Here is a 12,746-nt window from a genome sequence, read left to right as displayed (position 1 = left end):
TAGATCATTGTTATAAACTTTCTATTTCTACCCACTTTCGCAGTTTCATTAACATATTGCACTATCCATACCGTATAGAATGCGGTTTGTCATTATACCCTGAACCCGTTGAAAATGGGAAATCAGGGTATAATGGTTTTGTGAAAAAGTATTTAACAGGCAGAAGGAATCATCGCAAATCCCATAAGGTATATATATTCTTGATCAGCACGACGAGCTGAGTCGATATCCGAGTCCGTCCGTCCGTCCGTATGAGTACGTCGATCTCAGAAGGTAGAAAAGCTAGAGAGCTGAAATTCGGCATGCATACTCGTGTATACCATACGCAGTACGAGTTTGCTTTATTTTTTCGATAAATCATCCTATAACTTTTTTATAGAGAATAATCGAAAAATTGATTATGTTTTTCAGCTTCATTGGAACACTCTTAGACCTGGAGACTTCATATTTACTATGTATATGCATATGATGAATACAAACAATTTGTAATTTACAGATTTTGGATACCACGCCCCCAATTTGTAAAAAACGCATTTCAAATACTAGAGACTTGTGCCCTTAAATGTACATAAATTTGAACATTATGATTACGTTCTGCAAGTTTCATTAAGGTTATACGTTTAGAAATCAAATTATTCAACAAATAAATTTTCAAAATATTACCCATAGTGCAGCGCAGCCCAAGCGCAGTCGCTGCTTACTGCGCAGTTAACAGAGCGCGATTTTATAAGTGAGTGCGGATGCATGTTTATGTATGTATGTACATATATATTTGTGCATTAAAGAAGTACATCATGATTAGAATATCAGATTGGAGGGTTCAGGGTATCTCCTAGTTGAGCAGTCTCGACTAGAGCCTTCTTACTTCTTTTAAATTTGGAATAACTTTGGAATGTTCAACTAATAACAACCGTAGATCGGAATATAATAATTCAGAAGAATTAATATTGAAATGATTTCAAAATATTGCAATCATTTCTGAAGCGATTCAGTGTTTCCCTCTCTTTACTCGACTTTTTTCATTTACTTATGGTTATTCAGGTTTCTAGCTTAACTAACATTAGAAGACATCGCAAGTATAATATCCAAACTTCAAATCTCTGGCACAAATTTGCTCAAAAATAAATAAAAACAGTATAGAACATTTTCTTTATTGTTATTATGAGGTTGGATATTTTGAACTAGTGATTTATTTTTGTAAGGTGCCATCATTTTTTAATTGAGTCTTAATAAGAATACTACCTAAATACACCATTTATAGTTATACACGTTTTATAATTTACATCAATAATTATATTAAATTATCATATTCGTTAGACAATTCAAATCTTAAAAGCTTCTCTTTCCTGATAAAATAAAAAAAAAAAAAAAAAACAATAAAGTCAAAGTAAAACCATTAATAATGAATACAAATCTTATTTATTATATATAGGAAGACCGAAATCTGGAATTGAAGAGCTGAAATCTGAAATGAAAGAGGTGTGCACTCAGCATAGTTCGCGCATTTGTATGTATACGCCTTGCTCACTTTTCTTTCTCATGTTTCCACCGAATGGCCGGAAAACGCATGCGTCAGTTTAGCAGGATTTTCACAAAGTTCGACTGAAGACGTGCTCGGAAAGTTATTTGCACAGTTTTGAGAGTGAAAAAGGAAAATAATATATTATTAACGTTGCAATCGAAAACTATGTTCTTTTGCACCTAAAGCAGCCGGGCAAATGCTCAACTAATGTGAAATCTTGTGCTCAGATACAAATTTGCAGTTCTGAAATGAGACCCAGAAAAAATATGATAGACTAGCAAAAATCACCTTAAGTATTAATAAAAACTCGAAAGTAACGTAGTGATAGCAAAAAATCAAAGTGTTTTCCACCTAGATAATTAATAACTAAAAATCTACATATTATCAATAATAACTCAAATAATAATTTCGAATGAATATTTCGAGATGCTGTGCCAAATTTATGTGTGCGTATTTACCGGTATAATCAATGATAAAAACTCTAACAAATGACTTTTAATCCCATGGCAATAATACATGAAGGCGTTATCAATCAAATTGTATAAGTTTTCATGCATATCTAAAATGTCAAGTAATAGTTACATACTGCAGTACATATAGACATACCTATGCACATACCTATACATATACCTATACACATACCTATACACATTCCCATACACAAACCCATAACTATACACAAACACACATACATGTATGTGAATACATATCTACTAGATTCGAGCAAATGAATATGAATAGAAGAAGATGTATGTACATATGTATGTATGCCTAAATATACTCATATATATGTATACATGCAATGTCTTTAGCGACCTTTCTACTATTTGAACTTTTATTAAGTAAGGTCAGGTCAGGTCATGAATAATAACAGTAATTTTTATTACAAATCAACAATGAAACTAAGGCGGACTGTCTGAATTTTAATTTCAAGGCAGTCAGCGGCTTCTCTTACTATATATGAATATATATGTATATTTCTATATAAAACTATTGGACTCGACAGACAAAGTTCCGTCATTTACTTTAGAAGATCCTTCAGTAATGAAGCCGACAACTTGATACACGGATATATACACATGTATATCCTGCAGCTGTGTTTGTTCAAAGTTTGTTCTTAGTTATTCACATTCTCAAGAAGTTATGATGCTAAGTTGCTTATACTCTACTCACATTCGTAACTTCGATTCTATAACGTCCTTACTATTATACATATAAAAGTTTATACACATGTAATATATACATATATGAGTATGAGCCAGTCTGGTTTTATAGAAAGGGTTTTTTCCTTGCAAAATTTTCTGAGTTATTATAATTTGTCTAGCGTTTGACCACATCTGTAAAGGTATTAAAATTTATAGGGCTTCCTTTAGTAATCGAATTGCAACCCAACCCATCCAGAACGCGGGGTACAGTGGGACTTTAACTCATGTTACGTTGCAGAATTCATAAAAATACATTTTTGTCAATTTTCTGTTATTTAACAAAAGAAAAAGGGAAAATCGGTTCTTATCATTTTTATGATTTTTGCCATGCTCCACTGCATGGGGCTTACTCTTGCACAATAAACTTAGCCGAGTCAAGTAATCTCTAGTTGTTTTATTCGCGTCCGTAAAAGCATGGATCATATAAGAAAACCAAAAAATCACATAGATGAGAGAACGTATAAAATATGTTTTTATTAAAATAGATTCGAATTGAATCGAGTTCATGTTCTCTCTCTCCCCATTATTAGTTAAGCTTATAGTTCCTATGGTCTTATCAGCACTTATCCGTTTCATCTCTTATTATTTTTATACTCAGCGACCAATTATCTAAGCTAATCTTCCTTCTTAACGGATTAATTAGTGAAAGTGGCAAATAAGTGAATAATATTCAAGTGATTAAATGAACTGCAACAAAAACATGAAAAAGTCTTTCCAGTTTATATTTATCTTCTGTTTTATAAAATCAATTCTTGGAATGAAAGACGGTAAGTATACACTTATTATTAATCTAATAATTAATAATGATTTAATAATTACAAATTAGTACATTCAAATATTCTATCATTTCATGTTACCTTAGTATTATCTTTAGATCAAGTGTATCATTATAATGCGGTGATTTCATTTTATTAATAATACGAATTAAATGAGAAACGATGTTAAACTGACTAACACATTTGTTTAACATATACTTTAAACCAACTTAAGCAGATTAAATAAGGCTAAAATTGAAAAAAGTGTGTTGATTTGACCTCTAAGAGAAGGTCAAGCAGCGATTCTCACGGTCAATCTTTGAAAGTTCTTGCGAATGAATGAGTTGAAAAGACACTTATAATATTTTGAAGCAGCTTTGTGAAATTTAATGCATTCAGATAAATATTCATATCTATAAAATGGTGCGGATTTGATGATTGTCACTGTGATGATTGTCAAGATAACAATATTTACTTAATTGAGATTCCACATTATGGTTTCTTCAAGCAAATGAGTTAGATTATACTGAATCCACATACAGAAACTTAAACTTTTATTTTTTCGTCAATATAAATTGCTAGTCAATTGTTTATTCTATCTAAAAGGAATAAATTAATACCATTGCAAAAAAATTAAAATAAGAAGTCATGTATAATGGTTTTGTGAAAGTGCCCTCAAAATATATGTAAATATATTCTTGATCAGTGCGACGCGCTGAGCGATACTCTTCTCTTCTCTTCTAATTTCGCTTTAATCGATCAAAGTCTATAATTTAGCTTTAATTTTTAAGCCTAGTTTGTTTACTAATAGAGCTGGAGATTTGTAGTGTAAATTTATGCAATGATTTTTGGTACCACGTCCCTTAAACCCCTAATTTGAGTAAACCCAAATTTGAGTAAATGCCAAATATTGAAATGTTATACAAATTTTAATATAGGTTGAATAGATAGATAAATAAATTCTTAGCAGAATTCAATATATATTTAATGTGCTTTAAAGATAAAATTCATAACACATTTCAATTACCTTTTCATTGCTTGCTAATTTTTTCTCACATATCTCTTTCAGCTTTCATTCAGACGATAGAGTCCTTAATTGGAGAAAATGTTTATCTCCCTTGTAATGTGTCAACTAACGAAGGTGATGAAGCTGTCTTAGTTCTGTGGTACCGAGATGACAAAGGTACACCAATATACAGGTAAATAAAGGCATCAAGAATTTGTATTAGCTCGTTATATTTATATTATAAGAGTTTTAAATTTATATTTCTGTTTAAAGTCAATTTATTTATATTATTTAATGATCATATATTGTTGTTATTATACCCTGAATCCATTGAAAACGGGAAATCATGGTATAATGGTTTTGTTAAAATGGATGTAACAGGCAGAAGGGGGCGTGGCAGACCCCACAAAGTATATATATTCTTGATCAGGGCGACGAGCTGAGTTGATTTGGCCCTGTCCGTATGTCTGTCTGTCCGTCCGTGCGTCTGTCCGTATGTATGAATGCTATAAAATTAGGTCTCCCACATCTTTAGAGCTAGAGTCTCCAAATTTAAATTTTAAATGTATATTTTGTTAAAATTTAACAACCCCCCCCCACCCGTATACCCACACCCTCACCTTCATATTTGTAAAAGGCGTATTAGAGACTAGTGCTTCGGTATATATGTACATTTAAACATTATGATTAAGTTCCAAAAGTTTCAATAAGGTTGTACGTCTAGAAATTAAATTATTCAACAAATAAATTCTCATAATATTGCGCACACTGCAGCGCAGCCCAAGCGCAGTGAGCAGAGCGTGTTTTTGTACGTGCGTTCGAATGCATGTGTATGTAGAGAATGATTAGAATATCAGATTGGAGGGTTCAGGGTATCTCCTAGTCGAGCAGTCTCGCCTATAGCCTTCTTATTTGTTTTTATTATAAAATCTATTATAAGCATATTTATATAAATGATGTATTTAACTTTAAATCACTTTATTCATTTAGTGTGGATATGCGTGGGGGAATGTCCAAAGCCCCAAAGAGATGGTCCGATGAGACGGTGTTCGGAGAAAGAGCATTTTTCGCATTTGAAAACGAGCCTGGAAAGCTTTCTATTGAAAACGTGAATGCCAATGACTCTGGAATCTATAGATGCCGAGTCGATTTCCTACGAGCTCAAACTTATAATACCCGCATAATGTTGAATGTCATAAGTAAGTTGTCTTAACTGGTTATAAAGGAATGCATACTTGAGACCGTCAGATGAACGATCGAGATATGTAACTAGGACTCTTATCATATTTTTGCTCTCTATCGGGTTTTTTCTTGTAACATTAATCGATAACGATCGATGATAATACAATGATAATCTATCGACTTTAGGATCAATGTCAAATTAATATTCTACAATTTCAATTTACAGCTCCTCCTAAACAAGTTGTCATTCGAGATGGGGCTAATGTAGAGCGCTCTACGGTTGTTGGCCCGTACAGTGAAGGCGACGTTGTTGCATTGAAGTGCCAAGTGATTGGAGGTAAGTGCCGCGATCATTGGGAAGTTATATAGAAGCATAGAAAAAGGCGCTGCCACAGCTCTGTTTAAGTTATCTTGTGACTGAGACCCATTTTTAATTTTAATTTTAAGTTCAAGGAAATTCTTACTTTTCATTTGATAAACTTAGCTTTAGTTTACACCTCTAGTGAAAGCCCCAGTCCTATAAAGATTCGATTATTTTTCATGCGAGTGGCATACTGTAAAATCTTTGTATTTGTATCTCGGATATTTGTACCTACTAAATACACAATCTTCTCGCGTGACTTAATTCACCTAGGCTACCCAACACCAACGATTACGTGGTATAGGGATGGAGTTGAAATACCGAGCACCACTACAATTTTACCGGGCGGAAAAGTCCTTCAAAATGAAATTGTTCTTGGACCACTTGGAAGAAGCGACCTCAATTCAAAACTTGTTTGCAAAGCAGTAAATCATCCCAGAGCCTCCGTTGTCGAAGCTGTTGTTCAAATTGACATGAATTGTAAGTAATATTATTTTCTTTGGCAATTATTTAGAGTTCAACTACAGTACTTAAGTTACATTAAAAATTGAATTATATAATAAAAGACCGATGGATGAAATTTGGAGAATGGCGTTCTTTTCAATTAAAAATGTGAAGGTTGTCTTTTTATGCCCTGAACCCATTGAAAATGGGAAATCAGGGTATGATGGTTTTGTTGAAATGTATGTAACAGGCAGACGGAGGCGTGGCAGACCCCATAAAAAATATATATTCTTGATCAGGGCGACCAGCTGAGTCGATGTAGCCCTCCGTCTGTCTGTCCGTCCGTCTATTCGTATGTTTGAATGCGTCGATCTCAGAAGATATAAGAGCTAGAGACTTGAACTATTCTTTAGAATGTTCGTATATATCGCGCGGATATCGAGTTTATCACTAAATAACGATGACTAGATAAAAAACGATAAAAAACTTGATCGAAAATCAGTTATAAAATTATGTCTCCTACATCTCTAAAGCTAGAGAAATTTAAAATATAAAATTATACAATTTCGATTTTCGTTCAAATTTACCCTCCCACCCCTATATCCACCCCCACCCTCATTTTTGTAAAAGGCGTATTAATATTCTAGAGACTTGTGCTTCGGAATATACATACATTTGAACATTGTGATTAAGTTTTAAAAATTAAAAAAAATTCTCATATTGCCCACCCAGCAGCGCAGCCCAAGCGCAGTCGCTGCTTACTGCGCAGTGAGCAGAGCGCGTTTTAATACGTGCTTGAGTACGTATATGTACCTAAAAGAAGTGCAGAGTGATTAGAATACTTTCGAAATTTCATTTACTTACAGTTGCTCCATTGAATATTCGACTGCTTGGGGCTTATCAACCTTTGTCAGCTGGACGTAGATATGATCTTCTATGCCAAAGTGCCGGATCTAGGCCCCCAGCTGTAATAACATGGTGGCAAAATGGCGTTCGATTGGAAAAGACGACCGAAACCGTAAGTTATTTAGCTACTTTATTCTTTATATACTACTTTTTATACCCTGAACACATTGAAAATGGGGAATCAGGGTATGATGGTTTTGTGAAAAGTATGTAACGGGTATATATAATCAGGTCGTCACTCTGTCGTTTCTTCCCTAAAGTAGAATCAGCCATTTTATTGCATTGAACTTCAAGGTGGAGCCTTTCTAAACTATTTGAATGCGTACCTAAAACTACAATTTTGTTCACCTAGCATTTTCACTGTCAATAGAGCTCAATTTGACAGTTTCTTCCTTTCGAAAATAATCATGACAAAATAGCATTTGTGCCAAATAAAAAGACATATTATCGTACGCCACTCTGCCGGAGACTTAACTTTACCTTCTAACTACTGGTTGATGTGTCTCTTCTGATACTACTTTCCTTTGTATTATTAAGAATATTAGGTGCAATCCAAAGCTCTTGCTTTGTAAAAATCAGTACTGGACCCTAGGTCCTTCGTTTCTCAGATGCACTGTGTGCATCACAACTTCTCTTTTCCGGGATATCCACCTCTTCATTCATTTTGAACATTCATATTGAAATACATGAGTCTTATCGTAAATTTTAATTACAGACCTCAAGTGATGGAAATCAGACCACAAGTACACTCTCAATAAATCTAAGCAAAAACGATGCAGGGAAATTTCTATCATGTAAGGCCTACAATCATGCTATTAATTCAGAGCCGCTTGAGGATGGATGGAAATTGGATATTCAATGTAAGTAATAATATTTGTATGTGTGGAAAAGGTTATATTCGCTGAAAGGAGGTTTATCTTTCACTGAAAACAATAAACATATAAATTACAGCCAGATATTGGTGGCAGTCTTTAATAACGTTAAGGAAACTTTACTACTTTATATTACTATAATTTCGGCGATTAGAAACCGGAGCATCGATAGCCCCGACGGATTATAAATGAACTTGGTTATGTCTGGTTAAGGTGACTGGTGGCAATAGTCCTTATTTATATATTTCATTTTCATTTCAGACATTCCTGAGGCATACGTCAGATTGGGTACATCGCTAGATGCCAATTCCTTACGTGAGGGAACAGATGTGTACTTTGACTGTTTCGTGGTTGCCCATCCTCAGGTGTTCAGAATTGAATGGAGGCATAATGTAAGTACAGCTGTATATCAACACAAATATATTGAATAGATCTTGCTCAGTGATTAGAAATATTTATTTACCCAAGCTCAAAGAAGTAGGTCTATAGCTTGGCTGTGGTCCTTGCTTACAGTTATCAAATTATAATATCAAATTGTGTTTCTTTTTTCAGAATGAACCGTTATTGCACAATATTTCTCAAGGTGTTATAATCAGTAACCACTCGTTGGTTCTCCAAGGCGTTACTAGAGATACCGCTGGCAATTATACTTGTGTGGGCTTTAATGCAGAAGGTGAAGGCATCAGTGAGCCATTCATGCTGAATATTTTATGTAAGTTATTTAAAGTTTAAGCTGCTTCTAATTACTTATTGAGATTAGAAGTATTTAATGTATTTAAAAACATTTTCTTTTCCAATTAGATGCTCCAACTTGTGCTCAAAACCAGTCGAGAATTTATGGTGTTGCAAAGCATGAAGAGGCTCAAATAAAGTGCGTCGTCGATGCGAATCCTCGTGAAGTTGATTTCAGTTGGACTTTCAACAATTCCGCAGAGAGCATTGATGTTGCGACTAATCACATATATCGTCTAGGTGAGTTTCGATCCCTCTATAATGCATTTCCTTCAATAATCTCGAGATCTGTGCTAGGCACAACATCTGTTCTAACATACACCCCAGTTACCGAACTAGACTATGGGACTCTGCTATGTGTAGCCACCAATAAGATTGGCAGACAACGAGTACCGTGCATTTATCACATTATTGCTGCAGGTAAAACAATTCTATTCAATTGGAATGATAGTATTTAAAATATTCGGAATATCTCACGGCTTGTAGGTCGGCCAGATCAGGTGCACAATTGCACACTATTGAACATTTCTATGACGTCACTCACGGCAACTTGTAGTGATGGCTTCAATGGGGGGCTGTCTCAACTATTCATATTGGAGCTACAGGATGCAAACACTAAGGTGAGTCCGAATATGCTGCTCTTAAATGGAACGCTTTTAAATAAAATAATACATAATAATGTAATGTAATGTAATGTAATATTATTATTTCAGGAATTAAAAGCAAATATCACATCATCTGTGCCAAGGTTTACAGTTTCTGGTCTTGCTCCAGGGAATGTATACGTTTTATCAATTTATGCATTTAACTCGAAAGGACGATCTGATCCAACCATAATTAACGCTGCTATGCTACGAATGCCAGAAAAGCAGCTAACATTTGAACAAAGTAAGTTCAAATGCAATACAACAAAGTTACTTTCACGAATATAAAGACTAGTAATACTTATGGTGTGGACACGATTGTAGTACTTTAACTTAACAGAGGAATCCTTTTAATAGAAAATTTAATTTGAAAATAGAATTATGAATAATTGAAGAATATCATCGCCCATTTTCGATAGCATACTGTTATAATTCGCTAATCAAATTACAGAGGTACAAACGCATATCGGTCTTGAACAGGATATCTCCTAGCCGGGCACCCACATATTTTTTGTTCGCATGAGTAGATATAGATTTTTCTATTGGTTCTTGTTTATCCAGTTGAGATTTTCCTAGTTTCTATTCAGCCGTAAAAGCCTGATGAAAACTATTTTCGGTTGATTTATTCTCACAAATATTATCGTAGCACAGCAATTTTAATAACATATAGAACATTTTTTTATTTCAGCGAACAAACCCCATGCTGAATTATTGTTCTCTCCGATGGTATCGCTAACTATTGGATTGACTCTGGCAGTTTTTATTGCCATTTTTGCCATTGTACTCGCACTGCGAATTCCATGCGCCGCTAGTACAAGAAGGCGACAAAAGACGGTGTCTAATGGTAGTGAGTCTAGAGATGTGTCGCCCGGCCCGAGCATTCAAAGCGTTGGCAAAGATATGGACGAGAGTGATGACAGGAATCCAGATGTGGTACCCGAAATGATTGATTATGATGAACAAGTAAGTTACATAATAGATATATGTAAATGTAAAATACATTTAAATAATTCCTATTCTAATTTCAATCTCTGATATATTATTGGAATATAAGCTAAGAAATAGTACGGTCGGGCGAAATTGTCGAGAATAAAGCAAAGCAGGGCTTTCAATAGTATGAACAATTTTTAATGATCTAATGCACTACACAAGATTTACCATCATTGATATATTTAATGCTAGAAATATGTTGGGAATAAAGTACAATACAATCTGCAGTTTAAGAACGAAATTTGTTAAGGGACTTGAAATTATATGTATATCTATATATCCATCTATTGATTATATATCTAATTACCATAAAACATTGGTTTTAATAACTATTTTAATTAGAGAGAATGTGCCCGAAAACGACAGCTCATATCGACAATCGACACGACTAGCTGCAACCCTCGAAGGAATCTTTTAGTTAATGCTCCGCTGGAACAGAGTGTGAATACCTCAGATGGAGTTTTTTGTGCAGCTCATAACATTGGGTTTTGCACCTTACGGAGTGACAGGCCTAATCCAGCGAAGCAACCGATCAGAACCTTACCAGTGGTAAGTCTTCTCTTAAGATAGTGTAAGCAGAGAGAATATATTTATATAGAGTAGTCTCTGGACTCAAAGGGAACACAGCTCTCCACGGTAAAGTTTGATGTTAGAATTTAATAGAACTGTTTGCCGTTAAGAATTGAAGCACGGACAAGAGCTTCAATTCGTAAGAGCAGAAGAATGCTGTACTCTCTAGTAAGTTATTGACTGAAATTTAGGCTCTACTATGTCCAAGACAGCACACTTTAAATCACATTTCTACTTATATGTCTATTACACGATTAGGCATTGCATTGGTTTTTCATCTGACTCGAATAGTCCGATATAAAAACCTACGCACACTCTTAGTGTTTTTATGGTTCGATTAAGAATTGGCTACTTAAACAGATGACATATATTTTTAATAAATTGTTTGTGCTTTATAACGATTACATTTAAAATTGTTTTCAGAATGTAACTCCACATGTTTATTCGAATGCCATTGCTCAATGTACGCTTCCCCGTCAGTCGTATCGTAATGATTGGGCTAGATATAAGACTAACGTGGCCGCAACAAGTCATGTCGCTCTAAACTCAACATTTCATCAATTACCGACCACATCGGAGAAGTCAAATCTGCATCTTACCCGAGAAGCGGCGGAGGAATATGCAGGCTCATCATCATCTGTATCTAATAGTTCAATGATTTCAACTTCCAAAGCAAACGCTCAATCTCGTTGCCGAACTATTGCGTTACACCACATGACCCAGGCTCAGGCGGGCAGAGTCCCTGTTGGAGCACCAGCCAACGTAATTAACTCAATTGAACAAAGCCAATCCGACGATGAAGTTACCGTCCAAACTCCATTAATGATAAAACGCGATAGTTCCGTATGACTATAGAACTGCCACGGGGCTTATAAGAAAGCCCTGTGATGCTCAAAATAATCATGTCATTTTAATAAACAAACAAAAATAACACATTTATAATCGTAGATTTTTTGTATCACAAAATTTTACAATAAATTTTTAAGAATATTTCAACAGCCAAAATATCCTTAAGACAGTGTATTGCAAATTTCCTATTTGTATATTTTAAGCAATGAATGAAAATGTGTTAGTTACATTAATACAATGTTTTTGTTCCTTATCTGTTTAAACAGAGGACAATGTGTCAAATTTTTACAATTGTTAAGAGCATTTACGTTTTATTCTTTGTTTAACTGAAACAATTAAAACAGAAAATTATAAATATTTTCATTGTTATATTTTATTGGCCAAATCAGTAAGCAAATATCTATGTACTTATGCATAAAGTAAACTGATAATCTAAGTCAACTTAAAGGCATAAGCTCCACATTAGTAATGCCAATTACCAGACACAACAAAAACTGTATCGATCGAAGCAAAAAATTGGAAATAAAGCCAAAAAAGAAATATAAAAACAACAACGTATTGATGCTCAAATGTCGGCAATGTCCGACAAGGAAATACCCAGGACCACGAGCCAATGAGATGTTTCAAGCATTCCAGTTTATATACAAATGTACGCTGCTTGCTTTTATTTTATACTTCAAATGAAGACTTACGGGGTAAATTAAAAGT

General features: G+C 34.3%; 1 protein-coding gene and 1 long non-coding RNA gene across 5 annotated transcripts; one reads left to right on the top strand and one right to left on the bottom strand.

The window, feature by feature from the left end:
- Positions 1-1,429: 1,429 nt before the first annotated feature.
- LOC149092442 (uncharacterized) lies at positions 1,430-1,637 on the bottom strand. Its single transcript, XR_016197148.1, has 2 exons — positions 1,529-1,637; positions 1,430-1,465 (listed from the first exon to the last, which is right to left on the bottom strand). It is a non-coding gene; the product is annotated as an uncharacterized LOC149092442 (long non-coding RNA).
- Positions 1,590-12,593, top strand: side-VII (sidestep VII transmembrane protein). 4 transcript variants are annotated; one of them, XM_089262320.1, is made up of 17 exons: positions 1,590-1,835; positions 3,371-3,494; positions 4,552-4,681; positions 5,479-5,687; positions 5,897-6,007; positions 6,305-6,511; positions 7,342-7,493; positions 8,097-8,241; positions 8,515-8,645; positions 8,806-8,965; positions 9,055-9,225; positions 9,283-9,405; positions 9,472-9,605; positions 9,699-9,873; positions 10,318-10,592; positions 10,962-11,168; positions 11,613-12,593. In XM_089262320.1, the coding sequence occupies exons 2-17, from the start codon at positions 3,410-3,412 to the stop codon at positions 12,036-12,038; spliced, it is 2,841 nt and encodes a 946-aa protein (XP_089118446.1). In that variant the 5' UTR covers positions 1,590-1,835; positions 3,371-3,409; the 3' UTR covers positions 12,039-12,593. The 4 variants fall into 4 exon arrangements, with proteins under 4 accessions (XP_089118446.1, XP_030240818.2, XP_089118439.1 ...); XM_030384958.2 differs by having other exon boundaries at positions 1,590-1,968; XM_089262313.1 differs by having other exon boundaries at positions 1,590-1,968; positions 3,326-3,494.
- The last annotated feature ends 153 nt before the right edge of the window (positions 12,594-12,746 follow it).

Source organism: Drosophila navojoa, chromosome 2 (assembly GCF_054131105.1).
Source record: "Drosophila navojoa isolate 15081-1374.11 chromosome 2, UAZ_NAV_1.0, whole genome shotgun sequence".
NCBI lineage: Eukaryota > Metazoa > Arthropoda > Insecta > Diptera > Drosophilidae > Drosophila > Drosophila navojoa.
This window is presented reverse-complemented; position numbering and strand designations above follow the sequence as displayed.

Coding starts and splice junctions, on each gene's coding strand:
- side-VII (XM_089262320.1), top strand. CDS start 3,410: ATGAACTGCAACAAAAACATGAAAAAGTCTTTCCAGTTTATATTTATC. Junction 6,008..6,304: donor GAAGTGCCAAGTGATTGGAG/GTAAGTGCCGCG, acceptor TAATTCACCTAG/GCTACCCAACACCAACGATT. Junction 10,593..10,961: donor TGATTGATTATGATGAACAA/GTAAGTTACATA, acceptor TATTTTAATTAG/AGAGAATGTGCCCGAAAACG.